This window comes from Rhinopithecus roxellana, chromosome 3 (genome assembly GCF_007565055.1).
Source record: "Rhinopithecus roxellana isolate Shanxi Qingling chromosome 3, ASM756505v1, whole genome shotgun sequence".
Lineage (NCBI taxonomy): Eukaryota > Metazoa > Chordata > Mammalia > Primates > Cercopithecidae > Rhinopithecus > Rhinopithecus roxellana.
Window position 1 is genome coordinate 75,392,341 of NC_044551.1, and position 17,839 is coordinate 75,410,179.

The following is a 17,839-nucleotide window of genomic DNA, read 5'->3' on the forward strand; positions in this document are numbered from 1 at the left end:
GCCTCCAAATCTTTTACTGTGGTGAAACTGCTTTTTGTTTATTTGTTTGTTTTTCCAATATCTTCTGCTCTCTCGTGGTCCTTCAACAATTTTCAGGTTGTTTCTAGTGAGATTTTTCAGTTGGAAAGCCACCACAATAAAGTAAGTCTGGGGAAACTGGGGACAGACAGTTTCACTTTTTTTCCCCATGCTTCCTAATGAGTATTATTTAATAAATAAGTACTGGCAATCTTTGACTGCCATTAAAATTACTCTGGTGCTCCTTGTCTGTGTTAGCAGTTATCAGAACCTACTTTTAGCTTCCCCCCCCCCTTCAGCACGTGGAAGAAAAGAAGGAAAACAGCCTTGGAAGTTCTCAACTGTCAACCTCCGGCGAGGACGTTTGCCTCCTGCCCTAGGAGAAACGTTCGCTCTGGAGGCTTGGGCTGCGGGAGCCCGTTGTGGCCACTGAGTCCTTCGACGCCCTCGCCGGGCTGGCCTTTGGGTTGGCCCAGACAGGACGGGCTGCCGAGAGCACTCGGGCCGCGTCGCCAGGGGGCGCCCAGAGTGAGCCATGTCCGAAGGCGTCGCCCGGCGCTCTGGGGACCAGTATGAAGCCCCAGGAGGAGTAGAGCCGCGGGAGGCCGCGCGGGCCCGGCCTGCTAAGGACTCGAGGGCCAGGGAAACCCCGAAGTCCTCGAAGTCCGGGAAAAAATACCGGTATCTGAGACTACTTCCAGAGGCCTTGGTAAGGTTCGGCGGTTTCCGAAAAAGGAAAAAAGCCAAGTCCTCAGTTTCCAAGAAGCCGGGAGAACTGGATGACAGTTTGGATCAGCCCTGTGGTTTGGGCTGTCTAGTCAGCCCCTGCTGTGAGTGTTGCAATAACATTCGCTGCTTCATGGTTTTCTACTGCATCCTGGTCTTATGTCAAGGTGAGCCTGAAGGACGCCGGGTGTTGTGGCGAGGGCAGCAGGGAGCCGCACCGGAGGAGGTGGGAGAGGGAGGATGGCAGAGGACGCCCTGGGGTGGCCCAGCCTGAGGCTGCTGTCTGACTTCTCAAGGCGTTGTCGGATCAAACTTTAGCCACCAATGGGTTTACCTTGCCGGCTGCCTAGACAGAGCAGATTTATCAAGAAAGGGAAATTGCCATGGAGAAAGAGTAAGGCACGCAGAACCGGCTGTGCGGGAGACCAGAGTTTTATTATTGCTCAAATCAGTCTCTCCAGCATTCTGGGATGGGATCAGAGTTTTTAAAGATAATTTGTCAGGCAGCTGCTCGAGAACTGGGGAGTGCCGATTGGTCAGGTTGGTCAGGAACCTGTCTAAGGTTCCTGGGGATGTCCTAGTGGGGTCGAAGTCAGGTTTTCTTGCCATCTTCTGTTCCTGGGTGGAATGGCAGAAGTAGCTGACCCGGATTGCCAGTCTGGGTGGTGTCAGTTCATCCATCCAGTGCAGGGTCTGCAAAATATCTCAAGCACCAATCTCAGGTCTTACAATAGTGATGTTTTCCCTGGGAGCAATTTGGGGAGGTTCCTACTCTTGGCGCCAGAGGCTACATGTCCCCTAACCTTAATTTCTAATCTTGTAGCTGATTTGTTAGTCCTGCAAAGGCAGATTAGTCCCCAAGCAAGAAGGGGATCTTTTCAGAAAAGGGTTATTATCAATTTTGTTTCAGAGTCAAACCATGAAATGAATTCCTTCCCAAAGTTAGTTCGACCTAAGCCCAGGAATGAACAAGGAGTTTAAATCCCAGGAATGAACAAGGAGTTTAAAGGATAGAAGCAAGGAGTGGATTAGGTCCAATCTCTTTCACTGTCATAATTTCTTCAGTTACAATTTTTGCAAAGGTGGTTTCAAAAACAGGTTAACCAGCTGGCAGGAGCTTTAGTGCCTCACCTCCTCCAGTACCTGATTTGGCACAGTCCATCCTGCACATTGTGGGTGATGAGGGCCAGGCTTCCAGATAGCCAGCTGCAGAGAGGTGTTGTTGAGTCATTTATCGTTTTTTGTCACCAACTCTGAGAAGTTCTCAGTTGAATCACCTGGAGTTTAAAATAAAGTTGAAAACGGTGTCTATGATCGTTAAATGGTTTCTGCTCCTGCTCATAAATTTGAGACATTCTGACTCAGCCACTGTCTATTGGATCATGTTTCCTCATCTACGAATTTATACCAGAGAACCTAAACTTGAGGGTGTTATTTTTGCTCACATATTTTGAAGAAGGTGCATTTGAACACCTTTAGACCTGGCATGCTTCTCTACTTGGCCACAGCTCCCACCTCCCCTATTACATCAAGATTCTTTACTAGCCTCTTTTCAATGATGGCATTGGAATTTGACAAACCTGTTCTCTTTTTTGCTCTAAGATGCTAGGTCTAAGTAAGTGAAATCAGAAGGCTGTACGTGGTAAGACCCATATTAGAAAACAAACACATAGTCATCGAGTGTGTCTTGAGATTATCAAAGAAGTTTCTTAGAAGAACAAGCATTTGAACTATGCCTTTATAGTTAGGTACAGTTTTGAAAGCCAGAATGAAGTTAAAGAGTATCTGTTGAACAGGGAAGCGAGTTAATGAATCAGTGTTTTGTTTTAGAAAGGCTTGTTTCACAATGGTGAATGACAAGTTTGGCCAGATAATGGTTTCATCTAGGCACCATAAGGGGGTAATTATATTTATATTATCCATCATGTCTCCTTAGTGACTGAGGTATAGAAGACACTCAATAAATACGTATTCAGTGCATAAATGAATTTTAAAAGGAAGGAAAAGATAGATTATGCCTAGATTATGAAGGCCTTTAAATATCAGACAGAATTCTGAAAGGATATAAAAGGTATTTACTTCCCACTATGTTGGGTCATGAGTAAGGTGCTTTGCAAGTATTATCTAATTTAGTATAATCCCCTTATTAGATGGGTAATGAGAAGCCATTGAAGGTTTCTGAACAAGTGATTGACAGTATATGGTTTTAGCTCTGTAACTTAACTGACTTCATATAGGTAGTTAGCTCAGTCTGGTATAATATTGAGTCTTCCATTCATAAAAATGGTATATCTCTTCGTTTTTCTATTTGTCAATTGATCTATTTTTAGTTACATTGTAAACAATTTTAAAGTCATTTCAAACATAAAAAAAGGGATGCAAAGGCAGTACAAACAATACCTGCTTCCCTGTGAGTGAACCAGATTTTTCATCTGTTAACATTTTACCACATTTGTTCCTTTACCTTCTCTTTCCCTATACATGCCCACTTTTTCAGACATGGTGCACCATTACTGCTAACTACTCCAGTGTGCAACTTCCCAAAGTGAAACACTCTCTTACATAACCATCATACAAGCCTCACAGGTAGGAATATCAGTACAATACTACCATTCAATTATGAACTGGTGGTCCCATCCAGATGTTGCCAGCTGTCTCAATATTGTCTTCATTTTGGGGCCAAAATTCTATACAGGGACATACGTTGCATTAAGTTGTCATATTTTAGAAGTCTTCTTTAATCTGTAACACTTCCTCATATTTTCTTCTTGTGTCTTATGTCCTTGGAAGTCTTACAGAGTATGGCTTTTTTTGTAGTGCAGGATGAACTTCAATCTGGGTCTATTTGATGTTTCCTTATGACCAGACTCAGACCTTTCTTCCCTCCTTTCCTCTCTTCTTCTCCCTCTCCCTCCATCCTTCCTTCTCCTTTATCTAGATATACTTTACATATAATAAAATTCACACTTTTCGAAGTATGTCATTCAATGAGTTTTAGTAAATATGTACAGACATGCAACCACCAATGCAATCAATTTTATTATTTATTTATTTAATTAATTTTGAGACTGAGTCTACTGAGTCTTGCTCTTATTGCCCAGGCTGTAGTGCAATGATGTGATCTTGGCTCACTGCAACCTCCGCCTCCCTGTAGTTGGGATTACAGGTGCCTGCCACAATGCCCGGCTAGTTTTTTTGTATTTTTAGTAGTGATGGGATTTCACTATGTTGGCCACGCTGGTCTCAAACTCCTGACTTCAGATGATCCACCCACCTTTGCCTCCCAAAGTGCTGAGATTACAGGCATAAGCCACCGTGCCTGGCCAATGCAATCAATTTTAGAACTTTTTCATCACACTAAAAGTTTTTTCATGCTCCTTTGCAGTCACTTCCTGCTCCTACCTCCTACCTTAGGTGACCTTAACCTGCTTTCTGTCATTAGAGTCTTGCATTTCCTAAAATTTAATATACATGGAATCATACAGTTTCTAGTTTTTTTTTTTTGTTTGTTTCTGGCTTCTTTTAATAGCTTGATGGTTTTGAGATTCATTCATGTTGTGTGTATTAACAGTTTGTTCTTTTTTATTGTGAATAGTATCATTGAATGGAATTTTATCCACTATATCCACTCAGTAGTTGATGGACATTTGGGTTGTTTCTGTATTTTTTTGACTACTATAAATAATGCTGTTAAGAGGAATTGCATATACATATTTGTGTGGACATATGTTTTTGTTTCTGTTGGATAGATAACTAGGAATAGAATTGCTGAGCTATATAAGTATTTAAGTGTACCTGCTAGAAACTGCCAAATTACAAAGTGGCTGTACCATTTGTGATCCTGCCAGTCAGCAATATATGAGTTCCAGTTCCACCTTCTTATTAATAGTTAGTATTGTCAGTTCTTAAAATTTTAGCTGTTCCAGTGATTGTATAATGGGATTTCACTGTGATTTTAATTTCATTTCCCCAATGACCAATTGTCTCAAACATCTGTTTATATGCTTTTTATCCATTTGCATGTCTTTGTTTGTGAAGTGCCCTTTAATAAATTGGGTTGTTTCTCTTATTACTGAGTGAAGTGTTCTTTATACAATCTGGATGCAAGCCTTTTGTTGAATAAATATTTACGAATATTTTCTCCCAATCCGTGGCTTGCTTTTGAATATTTTTCTGTGTCTTTTTGATGAAAAAAGGATTCAACTTTCAACTTTGATGAAGTATAATTTATTAATCTTTTAAATTATTCATTCTTTTTGACTTTTATCATGGAAACTATTGCCTAACTCAATGTCATGAAGGTTTTCTGCTTTGCTTTTTTCTAGAAGTTTTATGGTTTAGCTCTCATGTTTAGGTCTCTGATCCATTCTGAATGAATTGTGTTAGTGTATGAAAGGATCAAGTTTAAAATTTTTTTCACATAGAAAAAAAATGCTTTATTCCAGAGTAGTTTACTGAAAACAGTGCCCTTTAATCCATTAAATTATCTTGGTAGTTTTGTGGAAGCTCTGATCTCTTTCTGAGTCTATTTAGAGCCTTTCTATTCAGTTCTATTTTCCTAATACATCTATACTTATGCAAATATTATATTGCATTGGTTACTGTAGCTTTATTATATGCATTAAAATCAGGTATCCTTTTGACTTCATTCTTTTTAAAAGTTGTTTTGGCTATTCTAGATCTTTGCTTTTCCATGTAAATTTTAGAATAAACTTGTCAGTTTCTATAAAAAAGTTACTAAGATTTTGTTGAGTCTATAAATTTGGAGAAAATTGACCTCTTAACGATAGTAAGAGTTCTCATGACTGAACATGCTGGATAGATACTTCATTTACATCTTCTATCCTGCATCTTTGTTCAATTAGCCTATTAAGTTACAGAAGCCATTTTTTTGCAGACTCCTTAGGATTTTTTAATATACATGAATTCTGTGAATAAGGACAGTTTTACTTCTTCCTAATCTGGATACTTTTTGTTACAGTTAGTTATTTTATTCCATGGGCTAGGCTCCCTGGTACAATGGTCAATAGAAATTAGGAAAAGCAATGTTCATTGATATTTTTCTGATTTTTAGATAGAAAATATTCAGCCTTTCACAGTTAAATGTGTTAACTGTATGTTTTATTTTTTAAGATGCCTTTTGTCAATTTAAGGATATCTCTTCTTTTATTAGTTTGCTGAGAATTTTTTGTCATTAATTGGTGTTGAATTTTATCACATGCTTGTTCCTCCCTCTATTGAGATATTCATAGGAAAAATTTGTTCTATTAATATGATATATTGCATTTTTTGATATTTGTATATTTGACAACCCTTGCATTCCTAGGATAAGTCCTTTTTATTGGATTGTTGTCTTTTTCTGCATATTGCTGGATTTAATTTGCCAAAATTTTGTTAAAATTTTTTGTTTCTGTGAAAGTATTGTTCTGCAGTTTTCTTAGAGTATTTTTGTCTGTCTTCAGTAGCAGGTAATAGTAGCTTCACTAAATTAATTGGGATGTTTATCCCCTTCTTATCTTCCCTCCTCATTTTTTCTGAAAGAGTTTGTGCAGCATATGTACCCTTTGTGTAGTATTTTTTTTAAAATACACTTTAAGTTCTAGCATACATGTGCACAATGTGCAGGTTTGTTACATAGGTATACATATGCCACGTTGGTTTGCTGCACCCATCAACTCATCATTAACATTAAATATTTCTCTTAATGCTATCCCTCCCCCAGCCCCCCACCTCCCAACAGGCCCAGGTGTGTGATGTTCCCCACCCTGTGTCCAAGTGTTCTCATTGCTCAGTTCCCATCTATGAGTGCTTGGTTTTCTGTCCTTGTGATAGTTTGCTGAGAATGATGGTTTCCAGCTTCATCCTTGTCCTTGCAAAGGACATGAACTCATCCTTTTTTATGGCTGCATAGTATTCCATGGTGTATATGTACCACATTTTCTTAATCCAGTCTAGCACTGATGGACATTTGGGTTGGTTCCAAGTCTTTGCTATTGTAAATAGTGCCACAATAAACATACGTGTGCATGTGTCTTTATAGAAGTATGATTTATAATCCTTTGGGTATATACCCAGTAATGGGATGGCTGGGTCAAATGGTGTTTCTAGTTCTAGATCCTTGAGGAATCTTCCACAATGGTTGAACTAATTTACACTCCCACCAAAAATGGAATGCATTCCTATTTGTGCACATCCTCTCCAGCACCTGTTGTTTACCGACTTTTTAATGATTGCCATTCTAACTGGTGTGAGATGGTATTTCATTGTGGTTTTGATTTGCATTTCTCTGATTACCAGTGATAATGAGCATTTTTTCATGTGTCTGTTGGCTGCATAAATGTCTTCTTTTGAAAAGTGTCTGTTCATATATCCTTTGCCCACTTTTTGATGGGGTTGTTTGTGTTTTTTCTTATAAATTTGTTTAAGTTTCTTGTAGATTCTGAATATTAGCCCTTTGTCAGATAGGTAGATTGCAAAAATTTTCTCCCATTCTGTAGGTTGCCTGTTCACTCTGGTGGTAGTTTCTTTTGCTGTGCAGAAGCTTTTTAGTTTAATTAGATCCCATTTGTCAATATTGGCTTCTGTTGCCGTTGCTTTTGGTGTTTTAGTCATGAAGTCCTTGTCCATTGCCTATGTCCTGAATGGTATTACCTAGGTTTTCTTCTAGGGTTTTTATGGTTTTAGTTCTAACATTTAAGTCTTTGATCCATCTTGAATTAATTTTTGTATAAGGTGTAAGCAAGGGATCCAGTTTCAGCTTTCTACATATAGCTAGCCAGTTTTCCCAGCACCATTTATTAAATAGGGAATCCTTTCTTGTTTTTGTCAGGTTTGTCAAAGATCAGATGGTTGTAGATGTGTGGTGTTATTTCCGAGGGCTCTGTTCTGTTCCATTGGTCTTACATCTCAGAGATAGAGCTGACTTGACCATGGTGGATAAAGTTTTTGATGTCCTGGTGGATTTGCTTTGCCAGTATTTTATTGAGGATTTTCGCATCAATGTTCATCAGGGATAATGGTCTAAAATTATCTTTTTTGTTGTGCCTTTGCCAGGCTTTGGTATCAGGATGATGCTGGCATTATAAAATGAGTTGGGGAGGATTCCCTCTTTTTCTATTGATTGGAATACTTTCAGAAGGACTGGTACCGGCTCTTCTTTGTACCTCTAGTAGAATTCAGCTGTGACTCTGTCTGGTCTTGGACTTGTTTGTGTTGGTAGGCTATTAATTATTGCCTCAATTTAAGAGCCTGTTATTTGTCTAATCAGATATTCAAATTCTTCCTGGTTTAGTCTTGGGAGAATGTATGTGTCCAGGAATTTATCCATTTCTTCTAGATTTTCTAGTTTATTTGCACAGAGGTGTTTATAGTATTCTCTGATGGTAATTTGTATTTCTGTGGGATCAGTGGTAATAACCCCTTTATCATTTTTTATTGCATCTATTTGATTCTTCCTTCTTTTCTTCTTTATTAGTCTTGCTAGCAGTCTATCTATTTGGTTAATCTTTTTAAAAACCCTGCTCCTGGATTCACTGATTTTTTGAAGGTTTTTTTGTCTCTATCTCCTTCAGTTCTGCTCTGATCTTAGTTATTTCCTGTTTTTTTGCTAGCTTTTGAATTTGTTTGCTCTTGCTTCTCTAGTTCTTTTAATTGTGATGTTAGGGTGTCGATTTTAGATCTTTCTGGTTTCTCTTGTGGGTATTTAGTGCTATAAATTTCCCTCTACACACTGCTTTAAATGTGTCCCAGAGATTCTGGTACATTGTGTCTTTGTTCTCATTGGTTTCAAAAACATCTTTATTTCTGCCTTCATTTAGTTATTTACCCAGTAGTCATTCAGGAGCAGGTTGTTCAGTTTCCATGTAGTTATGCAGTTTTGAGTGAGTTTCTTAATCCTGAGTTTTAATTTGAGTGCACTGTGGTCTGAGAGACAGTTTTTTTGTGATTTCTGTTATTTTACATTTGTGGAGGAGTGCTTTACTTCCAATTATGTGTTCAATTTTAGAATAAGTGAAATGTGGTGCTGAGAATAATGTAAATTCTGTTGATTTGTTGGGGGGAGTTCTCTAGATGTCTATTAGGTCCGCTTGGTGCAGAGCTGAATTCAAGTCCTGGATCTCTTTCTTAACCTTCTGTCTCGTTGGTCTGTCTAATATTGACAGTGGGGTGTTAAAGTCTTTCATTATCATTGTGTGGGAGTCTAAGTTTCCTTGTAGGTATCTAGGGACTTCCTTTATGAATCTGGCTGTTCCTGTTTGGGCACATATATGTTTAGGATAGTTAGCTCTTCTTATTGAATTGATCCCTTTACCATTATATAATGGCCTTCTTTGTCTCTTTTGATCTTTGTTGGTTTAAAGCCTGTTTTATGAGAGACCAGGATTGCAACCCCTGCTTTTTTTTTTTTTTTTCTTTCCATTTGCTTGGTAGATCTTCCTCTATCCCTTTATTTTGAGCCTATGTGTGTCACTGCATGTGAGATGGGTCTCCTGAATACAGCACACTGATGGGTCTTGACTCTTTATCCAATTTGCCACTCTGTGTTTTTTAATTGGGACATTTAGCTCATTTACATTTAAGGTTAATATTGTTATGTGTGAATTTGATCCTGTCATTATGATGTTAGCTGGTTATTTTGCCCATTAATTGATGCAGTTTCTTCATAGCATCAATGGTCTTTACAACTTGGCATGTTTTTGCAGTGGCTGGTACTGGTTTTCCTTTTCATGTTTAGTGCTTCCTTCAGGAGTTCTTTCAAGGCAGGCCTGGTGGTGACACAAAATCTCTTAGCATTTACTTGTCTGTAAAGGATTTTATTTCTCCTTCACTTAGTTTAGCTAAGCTTAGTTTGGCTGGATATGAAATTCTGGGTTGAAAATTCTTTTCTTAAAGAATGCTAAATATTGGCCCCCACTCTCTTTTGACTTGTAGGGTTTCTGTCGAGAGATCTGCTGTTAGTCAGATGGGCTTCCCTTTGTGGGTAATCCGACCTTTCTCTCTGGCTGCCCTTAACATTATTTCCCTCATTTCAACCTTGGTGAATCTGACAATTATGTGTCTTGGGGTTGCTCTTCTCATGGAATATCTTTATGATGTTCTCTATATTTCCTGAATTTGAATGTTGGCCTGTCTCAATAAAATACTGGCAAACTGAATCCAGCAGCACATCAAAAAGCTTATCCACCACGATCAAGTTGGCTTCATCCCTGGGATGTAAGGCTGGTTCAACATATGCAAATCAATAAGTATAATCCATCATATAAACAGAATCAAAGACAAAAACCACATGATTATCTCAATAGTTGCAGAAAAGGCCTTTGACAAAATTCAACAGCCCTTCATGCTAAAAACTCTCAATAACTAGGTATTGATGCAACATATCTCAAAATAATAAGAGCAATTTATGACAAACCCACAGCCAATATCATACTGAATATGCAAAAATTGGAAGCATTCCCTTTGAAAACTGGCACAAGACAAGGATGCCCTCTCTCACCACTCCTATTCAATATAGTATTAGAAGTTCTGGCCAGGGCAATCAGGCAAGAGAAAGAATTAAAGGGTATTCAATTAGGAAAAGGGGAAGTCTAAGTGTCCCTGTTTGCAGATGACATGATTGTATATTTAGGAAACCCCATCATCTCAGCCCAAAATCTCCTTAAGCTGATAGGCAACTGCAGCAAAGTCTCAGGATACAAAATCAATGTGCAAAAATCACAAGCATTCCTATACACCAAGAACAGACAAACGGAGAGTCAAATTATGAGTGAAATCCCATTCACAATTGCTTCAAAGAGAAAAAAATACCTAGGAATCCAACTTACAAAGGAAGTGAAGGACCTCTTCAAGGAGAACTACAAACCACTGCTAAATGAAATAAAAGAGGACTCAAACAAATGGAAGAACATTCCATGCTCATGGATAGGAAGAATCAATATTGTGAAAATAGCCCTACTGCCCAAGGTAATTTATAGATTCAATGCCATCCCCATCAAGCTACCAGTGACTTTCTTCATGGAATTGGAAAAAACTACTTTAAAGCTCATATGAAACCGGAAAAGAGCCTGCATTGCCAAGACAATCCTAAGCCAAAAAAACAAAGCTGGAGCTATCACACTACCTGACTTCAAGCTATACTACAAGGATACGGTAACCAAGACAGCATTATACTGGTACCAAAACAGAGATATAGACCAACGGAACAGAATGGAGCTCTCAAAAATAATACTACACATCTATGACCATATGATCTTTGACAAACTTGACAAGAACAAGAAATGGGGAAAGGATTCCCTATTTAATAAATGGTGCTGGGAAAACTGGCTAGCCATATGTAGAAAACTGAAACTGGTTCCCTTGCTTACACCTTATACAAAAATTAATTCAAGATGGATCAAAGACTTAAATGTTAGAACTAAAACCATAAAAACCCTAGAAGAAAAGCTAGGATAATACCTATTCAGGGCATAGGCATGGAAAAGGACTTCACAACTAAAACACCAAAAGCAATGGCAACAGAAGCCAATATTGACAATTGGGATCTAATTAAACTAAACAGCTTCTGCACAGCAAAAGAAACTAGCATCAGAATGAACAGGCAACCTACAGAATGGAAGAAAATTTTTACAATCTACCATCTGACAAAGGGCTGATATCCAGAACCTACAAGAAACTTAAACAAATTTACAAGAAAAAACACAAACAACCCCATTAAAAAGTGGGGGAAGGATATGAACAGACGCTTCTCAAAAGAAGACATTTATGCAGCCAACAGACACATGAAAAAATGCTCATCATCACTCGCCATCAGAGAAATGCAAATCAAAACCACAATGAGATACTATCTCACACCAGTTAGAATGGCAATCATTAAAAAGTCGGTAAAGAACAGGTGCTGGAGAGGATGTGGAGAAACTGGAATGCTTTTACACTGTTGGTGGGACTGTAAACTACTTCAACCATTGTAGAAGACAGCGTGGTGATTCCTCAAGGATCTAGAACTGGAAACACCATTTGGCCCAGCCATCCCATTACTGGGCATATACCCAAAGGATTATAAATCACTGCTGCTATAAAGACACATGCATGTGTATGTTTATTGTGGCACTATTTACAATAGCAAAGACTTGGAACCAACCCAAATGTCCGTCAATGCTAGATTGGATTAAGAAAATGTGGCACATATACACCATGGAATACTATGCAGCCATATAAAAGGATGAGTTCATGTCCTTTATAGGGATATGGATGAAGCTGGAAACCGTCATTCTGAGCCAACTATTGCAAGGACAGAAAACCAAACACCGCATGTTCTCACTCATAGGTGGGAACTGAACAATGAGAACACTTGAACGCAGAGTGGGGAACATCACACACTGGGGCCTGTCATGGAATTGGGGGAGTGGGGAGGGAGAGCATTAGGAGATATACTTAATGTAAATGATGAGTTAATGGGTGCAGCACACCAACATGGTACATGTATACATATGTAACAAACCTGCACGCTGTGCACATGTACCCTAGGACTTCAAGTAAAATAATAAAAATAAATAAATACGTAAATAAAACAAACAAGAAAAAACAAAGTACCTCCTCCCAAAACACTTTTTAATTACAAGTGCATATGGGGAGAGTACAGTGGAGAAGCTTGGATGATACCATCTTAATTAAATGATCAAAGTTAACATTACCAGTAGTGGGCCAAATAAATAATGGGTACCACCTGATAGGATATAATGCAAACACAACATTAATTTTGTGATATTCTTGCCAAAGATGTACAATCTGAATCTAAGTATGAGGAAATATCAGAAAACCCCCAAATTGAGGGACTTTGTATAAAATAACTGGTATATAATCTTTAGGAGCATCAGTCATGACAGTTAAGGAAAGATTGAGATAATCTTCCAACCTGAAGGAGACTAGAGGGCATGACAACTAAAATGTAGTGCTTTATTCTGAACCAGTTCCTTTTGCTATAAGGGATGTTGCTGGGATATGTGATAAAATATGAATAGAATCTAAGCATTAGATGTTAGTAATGTATGAATGTTAATTTCCTGTTTTCTATAGCTATATTGTGGTTATGTAGAATAATGCCTTTAATTTTAGGAAATACACAATAAAGAATTTGGGAGGAAAAAATTACCAATTCAGTTACATGTATAGATATGCAGAAACTCAGATTTTAAAAGTTCCTCCTTGAGTCATTTTAGTAATTGTATCTTTCAAGAATCTATTTATTTCATCTAAGCTGTTAAATTTTTGGTATATAGTTGTTCATAATGGTCTTTATTATTATTTTAATGTCTGTAGGAGCTGTTGTGATGTCCACTCTATCATTCATTCTTGGTCTTCTCTTTTTTATTCTTGATCAATTTGGCTTAACCAATGATATGCTGTGGCTGTGTCCACACCCAAATCTCATCTTGAATGGTAGCTCCCATCATTCCTATGTGTTGTAGGAGGGACCCAGTGAGAGGTAATTGAATCATGGGGGTGGGTCTTTCCTGTGCTGTTCTCATGACAGTGAATATGTCTCACAAGATCTGTTGGTTTTATAATAGGGAGTTCCCCTGCTCACTCTCTCTTGCCTGATGCCATGTAAGATGTGATTTTGCTCCTCATTCACCTTTCACCATGATTGTGAGACATCCCCAGCCATGTGGAACTGTGAGTCAATTAAACCTGTTGCCTTTATAAATTACCCAGTATCGGGTATGTCTTTATTAGCAGTGTGAGAACAGACTAATACAATATATCCATGTCCCTGCAAAAGACATAAATTCGTCCTATTTTATGACTGTATAGTATTCCATGGTGTGTATGTGCCACATTTTTATGATTTTCTAAAGAACCAGTGTGCACAACAGTGTTAACATAGCAGACCTGAGAGAGGTCTATCTGCATGGTTGGCTCTTGACTACCATCTTGGCTGTTGGATTTTTGCAGTGTCCCCACAGTTCCCTAACTGGTTAGAATACACTTCACATAGGTTGTCACAGTTTAAAATTAAAAGAATTAAATGTGTACTGTTTGACTCCAGCGGCAGAGATTCTTGACTTGCACCTGGTTTCTTTCTGACCTTGCCCCATGTGCCTTTTCCCTTTACTGCTGTTGTTTTGTAAGTCATAGCTATGAATGAAACTATATCCTGAGACTTTTGAATCCTTCTAGTGAACTATTGAACCAGTGATGTCTTTGAGACCTCCTACAGAAAAAGAGTTGTTTTGTTTTTGTCATTGTGGGGTTAAAGTTGGCCTCTTTACATGCAACTTTTCTTTTATAAAATAAAACCAATATAATTTACATACCATAAAATTTTCCTTTTGCAGTGAACAATTTAGTGTACTTTTAATATATCCACCAAGTTGTGCAACTGCTATTACTGATTCCAAAACATTTTCCTCATGCAAATTAGAAAATCCACTCTAATTGACTCTATATGTATGAATTTAATTATGGACTCTCAGTTACACTCCATTGACTTATACATCTATCCTTATTCCAGTACCACACATAGCTTTGTAGTATATTTTAAATTTAGAAAGGAAGTATGAGTCTTTCATCTTTGTTTTTTTTTTCAAGATTGTTTGGGCTATTGTGGGTTCCTTGTATTTTCATCTGAATTTTAGAATAAGCTTGTCAGTTTCTGCACAATGCCAGCTGGGATTTTGTAGAGATTTTGAGGAATCTGTAGGTCAATTAGGAGATTATTGCCACTTAAGCAATGTTAAATCTCCCAATCCATGACATGCAATGTTTTACCATTTATTTTGGCCTTTGGTTGCTTTCAGTGATGTTTTGCCATTTCCATATTCAAGTCTTACAATTTCTTTTGCTTACTTCTGTTGGATTTTCTTTTATCTTAAGCATGTTTATGGCTAGTATATAGAAATACTTTAAATATTTGTATATCAATCTTGTATGCTGAATCTTGCTGAATTGTTTTATTAGCTCTAGTGTGTTGTTTTGTATGTGTGTGGATTCTTTACACTTTTATGTGTACCAGATCATGTCATTTGTGAATAGTTTTACTTCTTCATTTCCAATATGGATAACTTTTATTTCCTTTACTTGCCTGACTTCCCTGGCAAGCACTTCCAATACAATGTCGAATAGAAGTAGTACAACTGGACAACCTTGTCTAGTTCCTTATCTTGGGAAAGCTTTCAGTCTCTCAACATTAAGTATACTGAGGGTTTTTCATGTATAAAGTTATCAGTGTGAGGAAGTTGCTTTCTATTCCTAGTTCTCGGAGTGTTTTTATAATGAAAGTGTGCTGGATTTTGTCAAATGCTTGGCATTTTGATGATACTGTGGTTTTTATCCTTTATTAATATAGTGATTTACACTAATTTCATATATTGAACTAACTTTGCATTAATGGGATAAATCCCACTTTATCAGGTTTACCATCATTTTTCTAATATGCTGGATTCAGTTTGCTAGTGTTTTGTCAAAAACCTTTACATCTATAGTCAAAGTGATATTGTTTTGTAGTTTATGTTTTTTGGTCAGGATTTGTTGTCAAGGTGATACTGGTCTAATAGTATAAATAGGGAATTGGGGTAGGGTAGTTAAACAAAAAAAGAAAGAAAAAGAATGAGTAGGAAAGTATTCTGTCCTTCTATTTTCTGAGAAAATTTGGGAAATAACATTTGGTAAAATGTACCAGTGAAGCCATCTGGCCCTGAATTTTCTTCTGGGAAGTTTTATGATCAAGCTGTATATTTGTTGTAGATATATTCAATTTTTCTGTTTTTTTTTCCTGAGCCAGTTTCTACGGCTTGTGTCTTGCTAGGTAGGGATATTTCCTTTGCATCTAGATTTCTAACTGTTGCTCTACAATTGTTTAATAGTATAATCTTTCCAATTTCTGTAAAATCAGTAGTAATGTTCCTTATTTCATGCCTGTGTTTGTGAAGCTGGAGTCTTCTCTCTTTTCTCTTGACCAGTGTAGCTAAAGGTTTGTCAACTTTGTTGATCTTTACCAAGAATCAACCTTTTATTTCATTGATTTTTCTCTGTTGTTTCTATTTTATATTCTATTTATTCACGTTCTAATAATTCTTCTTCTTCTTCTTGATTTGGGTTTAGGTTTTGTTTTTTCTGTTTTTTGTTTGTTTGTTTGTTTGTTTGTTTGTTTTTCGTGTGGTGGAAGATTATGTTACTGATTTGAACTCTTCATTCTATTTTTCTTTAGTCAGGATCTTGCTCTGTCACCCAGGTTGGAGTGCAGTGGTGCAGTCATAGCTCACTGCAGCCTCGAAATCCTGGGCTTAAGTGATCCTCTTGCATCAGCCTCCCAAGTAGCAAGGACTACAGGTGTGTGCCACCATACTGGGTTTTTTCTTCTCTTTATATAGGCTTTCATTGCTATGCATTTTCTCTAAGTATTAACTTTGACTGCATCCCATTATATTTTGACATATTGCGTTTTTATTTTTGCTCATCTCAACATATTTTCTGATTTCACTTTTTCTTTTTCTTGTTGTTGTTGTTGTTTTTTTTTTTTTTTTTTCAGACAGAGTTTCGCTCCCATTGCCTGGAGTGGAGTACAATGGCGAGACCTCAACTCACTGCACCCTCTACCTCCTGCGCTCAAGTGATTCTCCTATCTCAGCTTCCTAAGTAGCTGGGACTACAAACACATACCACTGCACTCAGCTAGTTTTTGTATCTTTTGTAGATGGGGTTTCACCATGTTACCTGGGCTGGTCTTGAACTCCTGAGCTCAAGTGATCAGCCTGTCTCAGCCTCCCAAAGTTCTGGGATTACAGGCGTGAGCCACCGCACCCATCCCTAATTCATTTTTGATTTCTTGTTTGACCCATTGATTATGAATGTATTGTTTAATTTTCAAATATTTGTGGACTTTTCTAATTTGTGTTTGTTATTTTTGGTTTTATTTTGTTTTGGTCAGAGATGATACTTTTATGATTCCAATCTTTTTACATTTATTGAGACTGGCCAGGTGTGGTGGCTCACACCTGTAATCCTAGCACTTTGGGAGATTGAGACAATAAAAAAAGGCCCATTTTAGAATTAAGGACCTTGGCTTTTAAAAGGATTATTCTAGATCTCCACCTTCTTCCAAAATGAAAACCTAAAACAAAGCATTAACAGGACCAAGGAAAGTTACAAGTAAATTAACTGTCTTCAGAACACCATTCAGCACTTTTTAAAGGAAGAAAACATAAGGCAAACTCCTTTCAATATACTGTACACATGTCCGGCATACAATATCCAGCACGCAAGGAATAAATACAATTGTGACCCATAATTTAGAAATAATTTAACGTTTGTGGCAGCAAACATTACACACTGTCTAGAGGCAAGAGGATTGCTTGAGTCCAGGAGATTGAGACCAGTCTTCTCAACATAGTGAGACCCAGTCTCTACAAAAAATTTGTAAAAATTGGCTGCTTGTGGTGTGTGCCTGTAGTCCCTGGGAGGCTGAGGTGGAAAGATTCCTTGGGCCCAATAGTTTGAAGCTGCAGTGAGCTATGATCATGCTACTGTACTCCAGCCTGGGTGATAGAGTAAGAACACGTTTCAAAAAGAAAAAAATTATTAAGCCTTATTTTGTGGTCTAACATATGGTCTATCCTGCAGCAAGTGCCAAGTGTGCTTGAGAAAAATGTTTATTCTACTTTTGTTCGGTAGAATTGATGTCTGTTAGGTCTTGTTGATTTGTGGCATCTAAAAAGTCTTTTTGGCTGGGCGCGGTGGCTCACGCCTGTAACCCCAGCACTTTGGGAGGCCAAGGCAGGTGAATCACAAGGTCAGGAGATCGAGACCATCCTGGCTAACATGGTGAAACCCTATTTCTACTAAAAATACAAAAAAATTAGCTGGGCGTGGTGGCGGGCGCCTGTAGTCCCAGCTACTCGGGAGGCTGAGGCAGAAGAATGGTGTGAACCTGGGAGGTGGAGTTTGCAGTGAGCCGAGATCACGCCACTGCACTCCAGCCTGGGTGACCGAGCAAGACTCCGTCCAGAAAAATACATACATACATACATACATATATACATACATACATAAAAAGTCTTTTATTTTCTTACTAATCTTCTGTCTAGTTTTTCTATTCACT

General features: G+C 37.9%; 1 protein-coding gene across 2 annotated transcripts in view; it reads left to right on the forward strand.

The window, feature by feature from the left end:
- Positions 1-377: 377 nt before the first annotated feature.
- The window catches only part of SLCO6A1 (solute carrier organic anion transporter family member 6A1), a 120,852-nt gene continuing 103,390 nt past the window's right edge, over positions 378-17,839 (forward strand). For both annotated transcript variants that reach the window (XM_010379077.2, XM_010379075.2), the window contains exon 1: positions 378-911. In XM_010379077.2, coding sequence (XP_010377379.1) covers positions 554-911 — 358 coding nt within the window. In that variant the 5' untranslated portion in view covers positions 378-553. The remainder of the gene's footprint in view (positions 912-17,839) is intronic.